The sequence below is a fragment of the Rhinoderma darwinii genome, chromosome 5 (assembly GCF_050947455.1).
Source record: "Rhinoderma darwinii isolate aRhiDar2 chromosome 5, aRhiDar2.hap1, whole genome shotgun sequence".
Lineage (NCBI taxonomy): Eukaryota > Metazoa > Chordata > Amphibia > Anura > Rhinodermatidae > Rhinoderma > Rhinoderma darwinii.
Genome location: NC_134691.1, coordinates 41,421,636 through 41,443,119, shown reverse-complemented (window position 1 = coordinate 41,443,119; position 21,484 = coordinate 41,421,636). Strand labels below are relative to the sequence as shown.

The 21,484-nt window shown below is 44.9% G+C and overlaps 1 protein-coding gene across 1 annotated transcript in view; it reads right to left on the bottom strand.

Annotated features, from left to right (window-relative positions):
- The window catches only part of UBR5 (ubiquitin protein ligase E3 component n-recognin 5), a 96,411-nt gene extending 75,199 nt beyond the window's left edge, over positions 1-21,212 (bottom strand). The window contains exon 1 of the mRNA XM_075825900.1: positions 20,842-21,212. Within this exon, the coding sequence (XP_075682015.1) occupies positions 20,842-20,903 (62 nt within the window). The 5' untranslated portion in view covers positions 20,904-21,212. The remainder of the gene's footprint in view (positions 1-20,841) is intronic.
- Positions 21,213-21,484: the final 272 nt, after the last annotated feature.

The window sequence follows — 21,484 nt, the reverse complement described above, 5'->3', positions numbered from 1 at the left end:
CTGTGTACTATCCGGACACAGCCTAATGTACTGGCATATAGATATATGCCAGTACATTAAAGTTTTGAAATCTATTATATAACTGAGAAGGACGTGGTGTCTGAAGCTCATAGAGCTCCGCCCACAGCCCAATCGCCTGTTAGCTCCGCCCACAGCCAGTAGACTGAGGAAGGAGATGTGAGTGATTAGTGGCGTAGCTATAATGCCCCCATCTCCCTCCCATACACAGTATAATGCCCCCATATGTACGGACCTAATAGAAAAACAACATTAGGAATGCACAATGCATCGAAACTCCAATACTGTTTCGATACCGTGCACCCCCAAACAGTTTGATACCATTATTTCATGTATTTCGATACGAAGCTGTGCTCATGAACATATGAGTGTATGAGAGCGGGGCTGCGGCTGTGCAATACAGTCATTGCCCCACTCCCGAGTCCTGACAAGTGCACACCGTCAGGATGATGCGATGCGGCCAGCGCTGCACTGAAGACAGAACATGGTGGGCGCACTACAAACACCCCCATGTTCTGTCTTCAGTGCCTGAACCGCCGCTCATTAGTGCAGCGCCAGCCGCATCACCTCATGCTGACCGCGTGCGCACTTAATGTCAGGAGCGGGGCAATGGCTGTATTACACAACCGCAGCCGCGCTCTAACAGCGGAGATCAGAGAAACCTCATCTCCGCAGCTATTCCCCTGAATGCTGCGATCAAAGCCGACTGCCGCATTCAGGGGAAAATGAGACGGGGGCACACTGAGCACAGTGCAGAGAAGGCAAAGGATCCTCCACCCGTCGTGGGAACGGGGATGGGTAAGCATATATGTTCTTATTTTTCTATTTGGTCCGTACATATGGGGGCATTATACTGTGTATGGGAGGGAGGGGGGCATTATAGTGTGTATGGGAGGGAGGGGGGCATTTAAATATATTAACAGACCACTGCATTCCTTTTGCTAGCAGACCCATGTAACGGGTTTTCTATACTAGTAAAAACAAAGTAATGTTAAATTAAAAAAAATATATATATATTTTTTTACAATAAACATTATAATAAGTCTCAATACAGAAAATACACATTCGGCATTGGTGCAGCCGTAATAACCTGCACAACAATTTTCTTGCGTCATTTATGTGTACGCTATAAAAAAATAAAAATAAAAACTTTTCACTTATCAATGTGGGGCACGAGGTGCGATGAATTTAACCTCCATGTGCCTCACGTTAATAGTAATTAACCCCATCATGTATCGTTCACATTAACCCAATGTTGTCAATTATGAATGAGAAACATGGGGTTAATTACTATTAATGTGAGGCGCATTCAAAATTCTTCACACCTCGCGCCTCACCTCAGAAAACGGAACGACGTATTTTATATTTTAATTACGGTTGGCAAAGTATCGTTTTGGTATCGAAAATCGCAATACTACACAAAGTATCGGTATCGAAGTTCAAATTCTGGTATCGTGACGACCCTAGATTTTCACATCAGAGGTTGGATACGTTAGTCTGAATGTAGCCTAAAGGCAAGTGTGTACAGAGCTTTAGGCCCTGTTCAGCTTTTTTGCAGGCAGAAAAATTTGCATCAAGATTCCTTCAGGAATTTTGAGGCAGATTTGGACCTGCCTGTAAATTCTTGATGTGATTTTCAAAGCGGTTTTCGCTCACGGCCATCGAGCGCCGCACGCATAGAAAAAAATAAAAAATAAAAACTGCGAAAAATGCTCTCTGCCTAATTGATCTCAATGAGCAGAACCATTTTTTGCCGGTCATTCAGACGCGGTTTCCGCGTCAATTCAGCGTAATAGAAAAGCTCAGTGTGAACTGGGCCTTAGTGGTGTGGTTTATACTCACTTGAAGAGACTCAACTCATTATAAGTGCCCTGTCCCCTACATAAGGAGATGGGTGCTGTAATGTAGGTGACAACAGTGCTTTTTATTTAGAAAAACGATTTTTACCATGTTATTAGCGATTTTAGCTTTATGCGAATTGCTTTCTGAATGCCCAACTAGGCGTGTTTTTACTTTAGACCAAGTGGGCGTTGTACAGAGGAGTGTAGGACGCTGACCAATCAGTTACCAATCAGCGTCATACACTTCTCCCCATTCATTTAATCAGCGCATAGGGATCCTGCGTTTTTCGCTATGTGCTGTCTTATACTGACACATTAACGTTACTGAAGTGTTGAGACCGTGAATAGACATTCCTTCCAGCCAGGACGCGATGTCTATTCACAATCCCGACACTTCGCTAACGTTTCTGTGGTACTTACAGCAGAGCAAGCGTAATCTCGCTGTAACCTGTCATTTACAGCGTGATCTCACAAGATTACGCTTGCTCTGCTGTAAGTACCACAGAAACGTTAGCGAAGTGTCAGGATTGTGGATAGACATCCTGTCCTGGCTGGAAGCGATGTCTATTCACGGTCTCAACACTTCAGTAACGTTAATGTGTCAGTCAGTATAAGGGTATGTTCACACGAGGGCGTCCGTAACGGCTGAAATTACGGGGATGTTTCAGCCTGAAAACATCCCCGTAATCTCAGCCGTAACGGCATGTGCAGGCGCTTGAACGCCGCGTCCATTACGGACATAATTGGCGCTGCTATTCATTGGAGTCAATGAATAACGGCTCCAATTACGCCCAAAGAAGTGACAGGTCACTTCTTTGACGCGGGCGTCTATTTACGCGCCGTCATTTGACAGCGGCGCGTAAATTACGCCTCGTGTGAACAGACAAACGTCTGCCCATTGCTTTCAATGGGCAGATGTTTGTCAGCGCTATTGAGGCGCTATTTTCGGACGTAATTCGGGGCAAAAACGCCCGAATTACGTCCGTAAATAGGCCGTGTGAACATACCCTAAGACAGCACATAGTGATCTAGAAGGCTCCCTATGCACTGACTAAATGAATGGAGAGAAGTGTATGATGCTGATTGGTCAGCGTCATACACTCTGTACAACGCCCACTTGGTCTAACGTAAGAACACGCCCAGTTGGGCATTAAGAAAGTAATAAGTATAAAGCTAAAATCGCTCCTAATGTGGTAAAAATAGCAGTGCTTTTGGTTTAGAAAAACAATCTTACTTACATTATAGCGCCGATCTCCTTACGTAGGAGATAGGGCACTAATGTGGTGACAGAGCCTCTATAAATTAAATGAACTACTTGTCCTTGCATTTTAAGGGTATGTTCACACGGCCAAATTTCAGACGTATACGAGGCGTATTTTGCCTCGTTTTACGTCTGGAAATACGTCTCAAATACGTCGTCAAACATCTGCCCATTACTTTCTATGGGTAGAACGCTGTATTGTCCACACGACGCGTAATTTTACGCGTCGTACGGCAATTACGACGCGTAAAATTACGCCTCGTAAAAAGAAGTGCAGGACACTTCTTTGGACGTTTTTGGAGCTGTTTTCTCATAGACTCCAATGAAAACAGCTCCAAAAACGGAAGTAAAAAACGCTGCGAAAACGGCGTGAAAAATGCGAGTTGGTAAAAAAACGTCTGAAAAGCAGGGTCTGTTTTCCCTTGAAAACAGCTCTGGATTTTCAGACGTTTTTGTTGACTACGTGTGAACATACCCTAAGAGGGAATGAATCATTAGAAAATGACTTAATTTAAATAAAGTTTATACGGTAAACATCTTTAGGTGATTTTTTATTTATTTATTTATTTTTTCATTTCACCAGCTATATTTTTCAAAAAAATCCTGAAATCTTGCAGTTTCCACTCCGGTCACTGACCCTTCCTATTTTGTAAAGATCACTTAGCAGCAAGCATGGGCAGGATAGGCCATCAATATCTGATCGGTGAGATTCTGACTCTGAACCCTTGCTGATCAGCCGTTTTAAAGGGAAAGTGTCGCTAGAAAAAAATTAGAATTTTTTTTTTAGTTAAAGGGAATGTGTTGCCAGAAAAACATGTTTTTTTTTTAAAAATTAAACATTTAGTGTGTGGGTGATTAAACATTGTTCAAATTTTTTTTATTTTTTTCACGAGTCAGGAAATATTATAAATTAATTCTAATTTATAATACTACCCTTTTTTGGTCACTAGATGGAGCTATCCCCAAAATTGCAGCATTGCAAAATTGGGTAAAAAGCCCTCGCTCTAGTGAGCTCTCAGCATCCCCCCCTCCTTTATCCTGGCTAGTGCCGGGATAAACGAGGGGTTTGAACGGTGTAACCTCCTACACTGTGTGTCGCCATTTTTTGAGCTAACACACAGTGTAGTAGGTTTACATACAGTAGTAAACACACACAAACACGAACATACATTGAAATCTCTTACCTGCTCCTGCCGCCGCGGCTCCCTCCAGCCCGTCCGCTCCGTTTGCTGCCGCTGGTCCAAGTGCACAAATCCGGAAGCCGCGACCGGAAGTAGTAATATTACTGTCCGGCCGCGACTTCCGGTCCACAGGAAAATGGCGCCGGACGGCGCCAATTTCGAATTGGACTGTGTGGGAGCGGCGCATGCGCAGTTCCCACACAGACGCTGTACACTGAAGTCAATGGGACGGGAGCCGTTCTCAGTCCCTATGGCTGTCGTATTCCATGTCTGTATATGTCGTTAATCGACACACACAGAAATGGAACAAAAAATGGCAGCCCCCATAGGGAAGAAAAAGTGTAAAAATAAGAAAACGTAAAACACAAACACACAAATGAATATAAACGTTTTTAATAAAGCACTAACATCTTTAACATATAAAAAAATAATTTGTGATGACACTGTTCCTTTAAAGAGGCTCTGTCACCAGATTTTGCAACCCCTATCTGCTATTGCAGCAGATCGGCGCTGCAATGTAGATTACAGTAACGTTTTTATTTTTAAAAAACGAGCATTTTTGGCCAAGTTATGACCATTTTTGTAGTTATGCAAATGAGGCTTGCAAAAGTCCAAGTGGGTGTGTATTATGTGCGTACATCGGGGCGTTTTTACTACTTTTACTAGCTGGGCGTTCTGACGAGAAGTATCATCCACTTCTCTTCAGAACGCCCAGCTTCTGGCAGATCACGCTGTGACGTCACTCACAGGTCCTGCATCGTGTCAGACGAGCGAGGACACATCGGCACCAGAGGCTACAGTTGATTCTGCAGCAGTATCGGCGTTTGCAGGTAAGTCGATGTAGCTACTTACCTGCAAACGCTGATGCTGCTGCAGAATCAACTGTAGCCTCTGGTGCTGATGTGTCCTCGCTCGTCTGACACGATGCAGGACCTGTGAGTGACGTCACAGCGTGATCTGCCAGAAGCTGGGCGTTCTGAAGAGAAGTGGATGAGCTCGTCTGCACAGAACATCGTAAGACCCATTGCAGGCAATGGGCAGATTTTTGCCGACGTGTTGGAGCCGTCTTTTCAGGCGTAATTCGAGGCGTAAGACGCCTCTATTACGTCTGAAAAGAGGTCGTGTGCACACATACCCTTACTGTTTTTAATGACAACATTAAACGTACTAGGAAATTTTGACAGTTATTTTGGGAGTAGGAATGGAAAAAATATATAAAACAGCAATTCCTCCATTGTTTTTTGGAGTTTTCAGCAGGTGGTAAAAATGACATGTCAACTTTATTTTGTGGGTCAATATGATTACAGAGAAACCAAATAAAGGCCTTATTCACACAAACGTGTCTCTTGCCAGTGTGCTGTCCGTTTTGACACATATCCAGGTTTGTTTTTCCTTTGGTTTTTTTACACATTGTGTGTCAGTTGCGAGAAACACATAAGTCCTATTCTGGTCTTTTTTTGCGGACCAGACTCGCCCATAAAGGCTATGGGTGTGCGAAAAATTATTTGTCAATTTAAAGGGGCTGTCACTACCGGACAACTGATCGGTGCAGACCCACACCGATCATATACTGATGACATCCTGTGGATAGGTCATCAGTTGTCCGGTAATCAGTATATGATCGGTGTGGGTCCGCACCGATCAGTTGCTCCAGCTGCCTGCGGGCACCGGATGTTATTGCACAGTATGCAGTGTACGAAGCCAGAAGCAGACGGCACTGTAAACTGCATAGCAGCCGTGTTGCAGAACTGCAGCTCTGCTCCTGTTCACTTAAATAGGAGAGGAGTTGTAGTACCGCAGCTCGGCTGCTATTCCATCACTGTAGCCATCTGCTGCCAGAATGGACGTCCGGTGCCCGGAGGTAGCTGATCGGTGCGAGGTCCGGGTGTCATACCTGAATCAATCATATACTGATGACCTACCCTGTGGATAAGTCATCAGTTGATCGGTAGTGAACAACCCCTTTAAGGAGCTATGATTTTTTTTTGCGGGGCAAGTGGACTTTTTAGTGGTACATGGGACTTTGAGAACTTTTTTCAATTTTTTGGGAGACTAGGTGACTAAAATAACAGCAATTCCGGCGCTTTGTTTTCTTAATACACCGTTCAACGTTCGGTCGGGACAAATAACTTTATATTGTAATAGTTCAGATCGTTAGAGACGCACGGATACCAATTTAAGTTGACTTAATACATAAGTAAAACAAAGTTCATTGTGAATTTTGCATCCTCCCGTTAAACCCTAGCTCTGACAACGGATGACCTATCCACTGATAAGCGGCTCCAGTGGCCTGCGGGCACCGGATGTTATGGCACATAATGCTATGTACGGAGCCCGGAAGCAGTTGGCTCCGTACATAGCGGCTGTGCTGCAGAACTGCATGTCCGATTCTATTCACTTGAATAGGAGCAGAGCTGCAGTACTGCCGGAGCCAAGTGCTTCCGGCATGTACGTCCCCGCACAGCTGATCTGTCCGGGGTTCGGGCGTCTGGACTGCCGCGTCATCCAGGGATGTCGGGCTGGATATCAAGAGAGGGACGCGTCACCAAGACAACGGCCAGGTAAGTATGAATTTCTTTTACTTTTACCTCGGAAAGGGCTGCCCCTTCTCTCTATCCTGCACTGATAGAGAGAAGGGGCTGCCGATTAGTGCAGTGCAATTTTGCATCGAAAACGTGCCCGTAAATACTGGTGCAAAACAGGTTGAATACGTGTGACACCGGACCCGTATTTACGGGTGGGAAAAAATACGGTCGTGTGCATGAGGCCTTAAAGAGTCTCCTCTGCTGGATGCAATTCTGGTTTTGACTTTAAACCGCATGAAAAACCTGCAGCATATCTGCACTGTGTGATTCTCAGTGGTTTTTACTGCAGTTCCGCTGAATAAACAATGTAAAACACGCAACAAAACAAATCTGTTGCAGAATTTATGCTCCCGATTTCCCATTGAAATCTATGGGCCAAACACGCAGCATCTACGCACAGAACCCACAGTATAAATTAAGTCGTACCGCAGAACACTTTCCGCATTATTTTTCTGCGGTTTTTTTTCCGTAGTGTGGGCATGAGATTTTCTAAATCTCATTCCCTTTGCTGCTACCGTAAATGCTGCGGAATTTCCGTTACGGAAATTCTGCAGCCTTTACGCTACGTTGGAGCCCGGTCTAAAGTGTACCTCCACTTTCACAGAAAGACTGTTACGCCCCATGCACACGAACGTGCTTTTGCGGCCGCAATTCCCCCGAAAATCCACGGGAGAATTTCTATGGGGCCATGCACACGACCGTAGTTTTTACAGTCTGTGCATGGCCCGGGAGCCCGCACCGCAGAAAGAACGGACATGTCTTATTACGGCCGTCTTCTGCGGTCCGCGCTCATTGAAAATAATGGCCACGGCCATGTGCATTGCCCGCGATTTGCGGGTGGCTCGCAGCTGACAGTCCGCTGCCGGCCGACCAGAAAATCACGGGCGTGCACATGGCTACGGCCGTGTGAATAAGTCCTTACAGCCCAGGAGTGCACAATAATAGTTTTTCTAAATAACTTATAAGCAGAAACGGTAATATAACATCAGCACAGACTGCGTATAGCATGTGCTGCTGGCAACTTATAACTCTGCAGAAGACAGAGCGTCCTGCATAGTCTCCATTGCTCCCGCATGCAGAATGGCCACCAGTGCTATACAATTATGTATTAATATCTACAGAATTTTTTGTGCCATTTTCCATATATTAATTGGCGATTACGGTCCATAAGGTTGTATATATGTGTATTTTGAGTAGTGGAATTACGTATGCAATACATATATTTTTGGGATGAAATTTATTAGATATTTAATTATTAAAGTGACATTTTTATATGAATTCTATGTCTGAGGGCTTGATTATAGGCCCAACATAATCTTTTAAACATTTTGTTTGTATATTACCCCTTTTTATCGCACCCATACATTAGGCCACCAAGACATACAGTAACAATATGGTGATCGAGCAGGCACAGAAACTCACCGATAGAGTGCGTCGTTGGCCGACAGCCGGGTTTCACAATCGATAGCAAATGTGGCATCTATGCGTTTAACAGAGGGATGGGTGTCACTATGTCACCCCATCTGTGCCTCGTCACTTAATAGCCAGCCCTGTTAGGTTGCCATCTCAGTCGGGCGCCTAACAAGGGCTATATGCCGATTAGGCAGTGCCTTAACTGGTTGCCGACACAGGACAAGAATACTAGTCCTGAAAAGCGGGTAGTTGGCGCATCAGGATGAGCCCCTGTAACAGCTGCAGCCCCGCTCTAACAGCGGAGAAGAGAAGCCTCTTCTCTCCGCCGTTAACCCCTTGAATGCCGCGATCAAAGCTGATCGCGGCATTCAAAGCTAAAGTGAGAAGGGGGTCTCCCCTTTGATCGTGTCACAGGAAATCCATTGAAGGACCCCAGGACTGTCTGACCATATTCCCCATACTGAGGTATGCCCTAACAACTGCCTGTGTACAATCAGTACACAGGCTAATGTACTGGCATATAGATATATGCCAGTACATTAATGTTCAAAAATAAAAATCCCTCTATGGGATTTAAAAAATAAAATAAAAAAAATTTCTAAAAAGATACAGAAATACACATTCTTTACAATAAATAAGCTTTTCAAAATACAAGTCCCAAAACATGAAACACATATATTTGGTATTGCCACGTCCGTAACAGCCTGTACAATAAACTTATAACTTTATGATCCGTGTAGAATGTAAAAAAAAAAAAGAAAAAAGAACTGCAGCAGAACTACATTTTTGCCAAAATAAAAATTTATAGAAATTAAAACGATAAATGTAAATGTACCAAAAAAAATAAATGGTACCTACATAAAGTACAACTCGTCCCGCAAAGAAAAGAACAAAGTCTCATACAGCTACATCGAACAAAAAAATTAAGACGTTATGAGCGCCGGGATGCAAAGAGGGAAATAAAAAAAAATTGTTCGGTCCACAAGGCCAAAATTGGCCATGTCCTGAAGAGGTTAATAAATAGCGTGTGAGTTTGCTACTGACAGTATAGCAAAGCATTTTTAAAGTAAACAAAAAGCAGATTAGCGATCAGAAGATCCCATTGTGACGTCCTCTAGTGGGACCTAATAAACAGTTACAAAATAAAACCACTTTTTTTATGGAAACTTTAAGTGTTTTTGTTTAAAATAAAAATAAATAAATAAAAAGACCGTATCACCGCAATCCTTGTGACCTGTATAATAAAGGTAACATCTATAAACCGAACGGTGAAAGACATAAAAAGGAAAACACAGGATTGTTTTTTCCCCCACTCCCCCCCCCCCCTCAAATAAAAGCTTTTGGAATGCAGCAACGAAAGCTATTTTTTTTCCACGAGAGGTTAATATTCTGAAAATGTGGTAAAACGTACATAAAAAAAAATTAAAAAAAAAATGAACATATTTAGTATGGCATTAATCGTACAGACCCATAAAATAAAAGTAACACGTTAGTTATGTCGCACGGTAAACTATGCAAAATTGAAAAGGCAATTGCGGAATTTGTTTTTTTTTATCCATTCCCAAGAAATCGTTAATAAAAGTTAATCAAAACGTTGATATGTACCCCAAAAATGGTGCCACTGAAAAACAAATCCCGCAAAAAAAAAAAAAAAGTCCTCCATACTAGTCGGGGGTCAGCAACCTTCGACACTCCACTTTTGTGAAACTACCATTCCCAGCATGCCCCGACTGCTATTGGGAGTTTTATTTGCACAACAGCTAGAGTGCCTAAGATTGCTGACCCCTGCTCTATGTGAACTGGAAAAAGAAATGAAAATTAAGGCTCCCTGAATGCAGCGACGTAAAAAAAAAAAAAATATTGTGCTGCGCCAATACAAGCTTGGTAATTAAGAGGTTAATGCTTTGCCTGATTGTTGTATATGTTTACATGTAACTACGACGTAACAAATGTTCATGTTACAATTGTCTACCAGAAGCTCAATATAGTTTGTGTATTATTTCATTGAATAGTTGTATTGTCTGTCGTTTCTTTTCAAAGTACTTCTGTAGTTTCCAGCATGAAGCAACTGCTGCTCGAGGACCCTGCAGACGCTGATGACAATCACATCCACGTGGCTGAGCCGCTTCCAGTCAGCACGTGACAAGACAACATGAAAATGTGTCACCAGGTCAGAGCACACAAAAAGTTTCAAGGCCTGAGGTTTATAAGCCAAGAGAAACATACACAATCTCCATTCATTTAATGACTGAGGAAATATAAATACTGAAGACGAAATTTCAGTTTGAAAACACAAGGGCGTGCGGTAAAAGCATTACAACAAATACCCCAGATTTTCACCCTTTTCCTCTGCTGAACAAACCCCAGAAGCCAAATAAGGCCTAGTTTACATAGAGTTTTTTTTACAAGTTTTTTGGCGCGGAAAACACGTCGCAGTAAAAAGTGACATGACCCATCTTGAGGTGGTTTCCACCTCCAAAACCCCATTTCAATCAGTCAGAAAGGGTAAAAAACACTGACTAGTGTTTTGACGAGTTTTTGTCAAACCACTGTGCAAAAAACGTCTGGAGCAGTGTCCTCCTGCAAAAAACGCAGTGTGAACACAGCCTTAGGCTACATTCAGACAAGCGTGTGCAACCTCAGGTGTGAAATACTGCAGTTTCTCACGTCCGAGAAGCATCCGTGCAGGATGCGTTATCACGGAGCCCTCGTAGACTAGTCTATTGAGGGATGCGTGAAAACGCAAGAAAATAGGACATGTCCTATTTTTCCACGGACCTTTCATACGCTCTATTGAAACAACGGCCCCATTGAAGTACACGTGTACGTGTGACAACCCTTGTTTTAACGGCTGTCACACGGACGACTTACACGCTCGTCTGAATGAGCCCTAAGGCCGAGTTCAGTTTTTTACACTGATTTGGATGCGGAAACCATGTCTGAATCAGCGGCAAAAACCTGCCAAACCGCCTCCCATTGATTTCAAAGGGAGGCGGAGGCATTTTTTCCACAGCGGCTTTTAGCAGTTCATGGTAAAAAAAAAGCGGTATGCACTTTCTTGCCGCGGTTCCACCTCTGAACTCCCATTGAAATCAATGAGGCAGAGAAAGCGTTTACCGCCCGTGGCGCTCAATGGCCGCGGTCGAAGAATTTGCAGGCAAAAATACTCTGTGTTAACAGGGCCTAAAGATTCCTTATGGCATTTTAAGGGAGATTTTGAACTGCCAGCGTTGTTTTTCAGACCTTTTTGTTTAACCCGTTAGTGACCGGCCCATCGTGTTTCTACGTCGGTCACTAACGGGCCTTATTCCGATGCCATAGACTTTTTACGTCGCGGCATCGGAATAAGTAAACAGAGCAGGGAGCTGTCAGATCTCCCTGCTCTCAGCTGCCAGAGGCAGCTGAGGGCTGGGAGCGTCCCTGCTCTGCCGGGTGAGATCGATATTAGTATCGATCTCACACGTTTAACCCCTCAGATGCGGTGCACAATAGCGAGCACCGCATCTGAGTGGTTTTGGAGAGAGGGAGGGAGCTCCCTCTCATCCCACCGACACCCGGCGATACGATCGCCGAGTGTCTGTGTCTCCAATGGCAGGCGGGGGTCTAATAAAGGCCCCCAGGTCTGCCTGGAGTGAATGCCTGCTAGATCATGCCGCAGGCATGACCTAGCAGATGCCTGTCCGTGTTAAACGGACAGGCAGTAATACACTGCAATACAAAAGTATTGCAAAAGTATTGCAGTGTATTATAAATGCGATCGCAGAATCGCATATTATAGTCCCCTAGTGGGACTAGTAAAAAAGTGAAAAAGTTTAATAAAGTTAATTTTAAAAAAAAATGTGAAAAAAAAATGAAAAACCCAGCTTTTCCCCTTACACAATGCTTTACTATTAAAAAACCAAAATAAAGTTAAAAAGTTACACATATTTGGTATCGCCGCGTCCGTAACGACCCCGACTATAAATCTATTACATTATTTAACCCGCACGGTGAACGCCGTAAAAAATGTAATAAAAAACAACGGAAAAATTGCTGTTTTCTGTGAATACTGACTTTAAAAAAAATGTGATCAAAAAGTCGCATCTACTCCAAAATGGTACCAATAAAAACTACAAGTCTACCCGCAAAAAAAAAAGCCCTCATACAACCGCATCGGCGAAAAAATAAAAACGTTGCGGCTCTTCAAATACGGAGACACAAAAACAAATAATTTTGAAAAAAAAAAGTGTTTTCACGGTGTAAAAGTAGTAAAACATACAAAATCTATACAAATTTGGTATCGTTGCAATCATAACAACCCGCTGAATAATGTTATTGTGTTATTTATATCACACGGTAAATGGAGTAGATTTAGGACGGGAAAAAGAGGGGCAAAATTTCAGGTTTTCTTCTATTTCCCCCCAAATAAAAGTTAATCAATAAATAATATGTCCCCCAAAATGGTGCTATTAAAAAATACATGTCCCGCAAAAAACAAGACCTTATACAGCTATGTCGACGCAAAAATAAAAAGGTTATAGCTCTTAGAATGAGACGATGGAAAAACGTAAAAAATGGCTTGGTCATTAAGGTTTAAAATAGGCTGGTCATTAAGGGGTTAAGACAGGAACCACGGGGAAATAAACGCAACAAAAACGCTCAGAAACCAGAGCCAAAGATTTTTTTTTCTGCCCTTCATTGATTTCAATAGGGAGGTCAGAGGCAGAAACCGTTTGAAAAAGAAGAGCATGCTGCTTTTTTTTTTGTGTCGAGCAGCCTTTGCCAGCCAAGAAAAGGGGAGAGGGAAATAAAAAAAAGCCCCTGCCTCCCACTGTAATCAATGGGGGGGGGCAAATTGGGTTGTCTTTTGCGCTGATTCCAACGCGGTTTCCACATCAAATTCAGCAGCAAAAAAAACTATGTGAACTGACCCTAAAGCTTCTCTCTGGAGCGCCCAACAAGTCCATGCTTTAGTGTAATGCATCACTTCACCAGTGGTGGCACTACAGAGAAGTTGACCACTACCATATTAACTGTAGATTACATATGATCATTGAGGGGGTCACAGAAGTAGAGAACGGTGTCATCAGCTTGTAGTTGAGGGATGTTTCTTTAAAAAAAAAAAAAAAAAGGAAGAGGCTTGTCCACGCCACACAATCCCAACACACACCAAAACCAAACCCAAATTACTATCATTATTACATAGTAGAGGAAGGGAAAGAAATCCCACTAACCTTCTACTGGCCCCTCATATGATGCACACGTGTCACAAGTACAAGATAAGAGAGTCGGAATCCAAATAACTAAATTACCAGCTCTAATTTTCTCACATTTATTCATCCATCAATCTATCCCCCCAAACTTATAGTAAATATTGTCCTCCTGGCCTAGTGCTCTCTCAGCCACCCAGGCCTAAAAACATCAATGCATAACAAGATGCTCCAATAACCTAAACACATGACACGCCAGGAGAACAGGTGAGGCATCACCTGACAACGTATGCAATCCATGAGCCTGAAGCACGTGAGCACATGACATAAAATTACAATAACAGTCCTCCACCCTGCCAGCCATGTTACCCCTCCATAGACTGCTAGAGATTGCTACCAACAACATCATGTTTCCAGGATCTGAAGACAATGCTTGGAAAAGTACAACAAGCAGTCTTCTAGTATTTACTGTTCGGGTATATTCACACAACAGATTTTTCTAAAACAATGGGACGCGGAATACAAGCTGTTTTCATGCAGAATCCCAGTCAGAATTTGTGTCAAAATTCTGCACTGTGAGGCCTAATCTATCAATAGGAGGAAGAACACAGGACAGAAATGGTCTTGAGAGGAGAATTGGCCGAATACTCAAACTGCAACTTTTCTGCATTCAGGTTGCAGGACTTTCATTTGCTTCTCTCCGAAATCAGTAGCAGAGACCGTATGATCGTCACCGCCAACATGTTTCTGTAGATGCAATACATTGTATGCCAATTCTAGTCTAGTAGCCCCAACAGCAGAAGCAGCGTGACAGTTACAGCGTCACAATTTAAACATTTCTGTCATGACATTTCCTTGCACAATACCCGTACTCGTAGCCTATGGCGCTATTCCAGTTGTGTTCATGGTAACTGCTCCACCATTTCTTGCTACCGTTTAACCCCAAGCAGCAGCCTACAAACCTTACCCTAGACCAGGACTTAAAACGTGTATGTGTTAATGCTTTTAAATTATGAATGTAAATACATTTGTAATGTACTAAGGCCCCATGCACACGAACGTGCTTTTGCGGCCGCAATTCCCCCGAAAATCCACTGGAGAATAGCAGCCCCATTCATTTCTATGGGGCCATGCACACAACTGTAGTTTTTACGATCCGTGCATGGCCCGGGAGCCCGCACCGCAGAAAGAACGGACATGTCTTATTACGGCCGTCTTCTGGACAGTCCGCTGCCGGACGACCCAAAAATCACGGGCATGCACATGGCTACGGTCGTGTGCATGAGGCCTTAGTTTCCAAATTGGCCCCGTTTCCAGATGCTGCCGTGGGGCACGTGACTGGTGACGTTACTCTCTGGCCGCTGCGCTTAACATCAATTTACTTCTGGGTAAACGACAAGTCACTAATGACGTGCCGTGTATGGGATGTTCTGTTATACAGCTAGTAATGCGCTTGCGCCCCCTACTGTTCTAGCGATTGTGTGAGTCTCAATGCTTGGACCCATCGATCAAAACTTCTCACATGTCACTATGACCAATGGTGAGGCCCCAAAAGAAGCCCTGCTCTAAACAGTAAAGTCCAGTGAATGAAGTGCACGGCAGTTGTGCGGCTATTTACATAAGGCTTTACTTAGGCCGGGTTCACACTGAGTTTTTTGCAGAAGGAAAATCTGCCTCAAAATTCCATTTGGAATTTTGAGGCAGATTTTCCTCTGCCTGCACGCCGATTTTCACAGCGTTTTTCGCCCTCGGCCATTGAGCACCACGGGCATAAAACGCCACTAAATATGCTCTCTCTGCCTCCCAAGGGCATGTCCCTTTTTCCCCCGTGAGCCGGTTTTTCCACTCGCAGGGAAAAAACACCTTGGCCTCCCATTGAAATCAATGGGAGGCATTTTCGGCTATTTTTTTTGGCGCGGTTTCCGCATCAAAAAACGTATAAAAACGTAGGAGCCACTATTTTTATAAATTAAGTTATATTTGTCCTCCATTTTGCCTGCTCCAGTCCCGAATGATAAAGATCCTTTTTTTTAAATACAGAGGGAAATAAATAAACAATAGTACAACAAACCACTAGTATTCAATGTGCACGTCCAGAAGTGCATGACTTGATGCAATCACCAAATATCATTTTATTAGCTGAAGTAACCCCTCGCCCACTGCTCCTGGAGCCCATTGGCACACTATAGAGCTGGTGACAGGCTACAGAGTCGCTGTGAGAATGTGTTTTCCCTGTGGCTTCCCTGCTCTAATTGCAGATGCTTCTCATAGGAGTAATCCAGCTAATGAATGTATAGGAAAGGAGGAAAATGCAGAAGATGCAATTACCCAACGCAGAGGCTGAGGAGCTGAAAATCAGAGGACAGCTCTACACCCCATGCACATGGGAGAGCAGTATGTATAGAGGCCGGACAGCACTGTGGCCCTGTACTACATATACAGAACTATTCATCCGATCAGCTGGCGAGCAGTTCATTGAGGATCCAGCTACTGAAACTGTCAAAAAATTCACCTGAAATGTATTAAACAAAACCCATTCAAATGAATGTAACACACGGTAACACGGCGTTCTTCAGTCCAGTCTTTCCAGCAGCTCTCTGATCTAGCCAATAACAGGGGCGGGGCGGGCAGGGTCTCTATGATTTCTGTATGCCGTATTAGGCCGGGTTCCCACGTAGCGTAAACGCTGCAGAATTTCTGCAACGGAACGGTGTGTGGAAATTCTGCAGCATTTACAGTACCAGCAAAGTGGGTTTGATTTAGAAAATCTCATGCCCACGCTGTGGGGGGGAAAAAAAAACGCCGCGTAAGCATTAATAAATTGACCTGCTGTGCGGAATTGAATACCGCAGCATATCAATTTATGCTGCGGGTTTTCCCCATTGAATTCAATGGGGATGCAAAACCTGCAATAGAAAGCCAAGTGCTGCAACTTTTGTGGTGTAATGGCAGCGATTATGCCACAAAAAAACAACAACTCCGAAATGTAAAAAAAGAAATAAAAAAAAACATATACACCAGGAACGCTTTCCTTCCTCCAGCAGTCCGGCCTCCTGGGATGACGTCACAGGCTTCAGCGTCATCATAGGAGGTCGGACTACACAGAAGGGCGTGAGTATTAACGTTTTTTGGGGGGGGGGGGGGGGGGTTATCAAGCGCTGCTTTCCGCAGTGGAAATTCAGTTCGAAAAACCGCACCACAATGTGTGCAGTTTTTCTGCAGCGTATCCGACCCTTGGGAACTCTGCCTTATGGTATTTGGAGGGTGCTTATGCCTTGATGGAAAAAAAAAAAAAAATGTAAAAACATTTACATTCTATGATGGAAGCGCAAATCAGAAATGGTGAACAATTCCTGACTAAGTAAATCAGAATGTGCTGCACTGAAGTTGAAATCAAATGCAATAAATTGTCCCACAAATGACGCTGCAGACCACATCGCCCACCAGCAAAACACAACAAATCCTGCAAGTCTTCCATGGGAATTTTGGTGTGGATCTGGTTGCAGATTTTCCATGAACTGTTATTAGGCCTCGTTCACACTGAGTTTTTTGCAGAAGGAAAATTCTGCCTCAAAATTCTGTTTGGGATTTTGAGGCAGATTGTCCTTCCTGCACGTCGTTTGCCGCGATTTTCGCCTGCGGCCATTGAGTGCTACGGGCAAAAAACCTCCACGAAATACGCTTTATCTGCCTCCCATTGCTGTCAATGGGAGGTCGGCGTAAACACGCAAAGACAGGGCATGTGCCTTCTCACCCGCGAGGCGGTTTTACCGCTCGCGGGAGAAAACCGCTCCTGCCTCCCATTGAAATCAATGGGAGGCATATCCGGACGGTTTGTGGAGCGGTTTCCGCTCCAAAAAGCTTGTCAAAATACTCAGTGTGAACAGGCCCTTAGGCTGGGTTCACACAGTTTTTTGGTGCAGAAAACGCCACGCAAAACTCGCCAAAAAACTGCCGAAAATGCCTACCATTGATTTAGATGGGGGCGGTTTTCTCCCACGAGTGGTAAAACTGGCTCACGGGAGAAAGGTACATGCCCTATCTTCGCGCGATTACGCCTCTGACCTCCCATTGACATCAATGGGAGGCAGAGAAAGCATACTTTGCGGCGTTTTATGCCCGCGTCGCTCAATGGCCACAGGCGAAAAACGCAGCGAAAATCGGCGTGCAGGCAGAGGAAAATGTGCCTCAAACTTCCAAACGGAATTTTGAGGCAGATTTTCCACCTACAAAAAACTGTGTGAACCCAGCCGTACAGATATCCCTCTCTGCAATGCAAAGGGGGAAATCTGCATAAAAACTGTTCCACTTCCTCACCTGAAAACGCAACAATATCTGCATGTAAAGCATTGTTAATTCCGGTGGATTTGTAGCGGCCAAATTCGTGGCAAAAAAAAAAAAAAAAAATATCATGTGGGAATCCACCCTAAAAGTGATGGCGGGAGAGCGGGCTGCAAGTTTGCCTAGGCAACCATACCACGCCAAAAGACTCCTGAAAGCCAAAACCACCCAAGTGCCGGCTATCACTTTTAAAACTTCTAGCGGAAGACGCAAGTGGCGTCATCATTGGAGGCGCACTAAGTGGCACAACGTTTCTATGGACATAGATGTAGCAAAGCCAAAAAAGCCACGAGACCAAGCAGACGACATTAGATAATGTGTGGTTTTGTTCAGACAGCACCAGTTTCTTTGGGTGCTTGAAATAGGGTCCCAACCCAGTTGTAGGTCAGAAGAAATGTATTCAGCACACCTTAGTAGTATTCAACATAGATTTTATTTCTTTAGGTATATGCCAGAGGCTACAAGTGCAACGTAAGGCCTCATTCACACGGCAGGGTTTCCCGGCCGGGTGCCGGCCGTTCATAAATCGGCCGGCACTAGGAATGATAGACCCCTAAATGGGGCTATTCACACGACCGATTTTTTGACGGCCGGAAAATCCGGCCGTCAAAAAATAGGACATGCTCTATCTTTGCCCGGGCACCCGGCCGCCCGGCTCCCATACAAGTCTATGGGGCCGGGTATTACACGGCCATCACCGGAATGTGTTCCGAGTGATGGCCGGGTTTCCCGGCGCTTGCGCTCTATCTCCTCCTCCTCACAGCGCAGAGTGCATGTGAGGAGGAGGAGTTGATGCCATTCTGACGAATGGCATCGCTGTACACTGTGTTGCAGGGCCGGGGTGTACAGCAGGTGGAAGGGAGCGCTGCGCTGGCTCCCTTCCCCTGCTTGTTAAAAGCACCCTGGCTCGGCGACACCTTCGATGGCGCCGCTAGTAGTAGTAGCAGCAGCTGCTGCTGCTGCGGCTGCTACTACTGTAGCGACGCCACTATAGCAGAGCAGGGAGGTATCTCCCCGCTCTGCTATGTGCTAGCCGCACTTTAGCTCCTTGAAGGAGCGGAATCCCCGTGTTTTCGGGGATTCCGCTCCTGGACAGAGCGCTTGATGTCTCTGTCCATATCTGGGCAGTGACATCAGGGGAAACTCCTGAAGCGGAATCCCCGAACACATGGGGATTCCCCTTCAGGAGCTGCCGCTGATGTCACTGTCCGGATCTGCCCGACCCGGCACGGATGCATAACTTTATGCAAACCGGCCGGGCAAAATGGCCGATTTTACCGGCCGACACTCGGGCTCGGGAACGACCCGGTCGTGTGAATCCCGCCTAAACGTTTCGGTCGTGAGACCTTCGTCGGGCACGGAGCCGTACTGGGGACTGATTCAGTCTTGCTTATGGTGCTGCTTAAATAGAATATGGCGGCTTACCGCTCTATAAGCCGCCATATTCGATTTAAGCAGCGCCATAAGCAAGACTGAATCAGTCCCCAGTACGGCTCAGTGCCCGACGAAGGTCTCACGACCGAAACGTTTACGTTGCACTTGTAGCCTCTGACATTAGATCACAGTCAGCAGAAACGTACTGCTTCCGACTCTTCTCGCCAACTGTTGGTCGAGAATTGGTCTTGTTCTTTTGCGCAAAACCGGCCGGTCATGCTGGAATTCTCAGCCACTAATTGGTCAGAACTCCTCAGCTGACTGGATTGAAAAACAAATAATTGTCCATAATGCCTCTTTGTGAATGGTTGTCGACCTAACCACAAAATAGTCACTGAATGACCATTTGTCCAACTTCCGGCCAATACCAATATGTCCAACACCACACATGGGGGGGGCAACTATGGCAACGTAAGGCCTAAAGCACACGACTATTGTTTTTCGTACGTGTGCAATCCATAGTTTTGCGGATAGCACAGACCCATTTATTTATATGGCCCCATGCACACGACCGTGATGTTGATGGATCCGTGTGGGGGTGGCAAATCCAGGCCATGTCATTTTACTGACCGTATTTGTGGATCATGTGACCTATTCAGGAGGTTCCAGTTTTTCTGGATACGGATGACACACGAATTAACTACGGAAGGCTTTTTTTTTTTTTTTACTAACAAATGGACTACAAAAACAGCCAATGGATCCACGGTTGTTGCGGACTGCAAAATCCTTACGGTCGTATTGCATTAGGCCTTAGAACCATTATTACTACCGGTCACAAATAATCCAGCATGACACGACAGATGGACTAAAATCCGTCAATTGCACAAAAAAACTTGACCAATTAAAGGCCAATAATCAGGGAAATGTGGCACACGCCAATAACGGAAACGGAGGACAGACATTGAGGCCATGTAGCTGCAGTCCAAATGAAGACATGGAGTTACATGTAATCTTGTGGACTGCAGCTGTCATTCGAGAGTGAAAATCAATCAGTAACGCTAGAAGTCGTCTAGGTGTAGCCCTGGCCTTAGCACATGATGGGCGGTTTAAATTTTCGGGTCATCCCAACGACTCGATGGCTTCTTATACAGGACATGGCGACCAAAAGAGCATGAAACGCGTCCGACTGACAACTTAACATCAAAACGCACATCTAACCGGTATGATCCAACTCTACAGTCCTACTACATACAAGTCAATGGACATCACATGTGGCCGCCACACAAATGTTACATTTCCATCCTCGTCTGCGATTTTAAACCGCAATATGCGCAATTCAAATCACATGTCATGTGACTCCAGACACATGGCACAAGCTGCAGAGCGTAATATTACATATATTATTATTGTATAGCTCCTGATTATAAGCAGGATGGGATATCCTATCAATCTCATATATATGGCCACATGCTGCTCTCATTAGACGCGGCTCAGATCATGTGCTGACACTAGGCCGCCCCTTTGTCACGTTTCCCCTCCGGTTTCGTGGAGAGGAAGGCGGGATGTGAGACTGATAGGGCCTTAGGCCTCGGCCTATAGCAGCACCTCCCCTCCCCCATCGTGTGATGGATCCATTACCGGTCATTGAGCTGGTCCTCGGTGCCAGGCAGCGGATGTACCACGAAGTGTATGGACGTCATGGCGGTGAGAGCCCGGGGGCCCCGCCAACGAATCCCGGTCCGTGTATGAAATGAATACGAGTAAAAAAAGAAAATGTCTGCTGACTCTCGTGCGAGGCGGAGCTGCGCTTTCCGCTCCTTTGCTATAAAAATAACGATCAGTTATGATGAAAAGCGTCTCCTTCGTCTTTCCTTAAAGTCTCTCCGCGACAAAAACAACGAGCTGACTTCAAAAACGGCGGAGAATCAGCGGCACCTCTAACACTCCGCCGCCATCTTGCAGACTCCCAGCAGTTTGTCTCCCTCCTCTCTCCAGGGGCCTCAATGGTGGATGTTATCTCGATGCTGATTGGCTAAGATGAGAGACTGCCTCACCGGCCGGGAGTGTCTTGTAACGCGCTCTACTATTGGCTGGAATGAAAATAAGCTCCTGGTTTGTAGTGCGCATGCGTTGACCTAAGGTAGGAGGGAATCGATGGAAGACGCATGGAAATAGACGCATGTGTGGTACGAGGATATACTTAGGCCCTGTTCACACTGAGTTCTTTTGCAGGCAGAAAAAATCTGCCTCAGAATAGGTATGTTCACACAGTTTTTTTGTA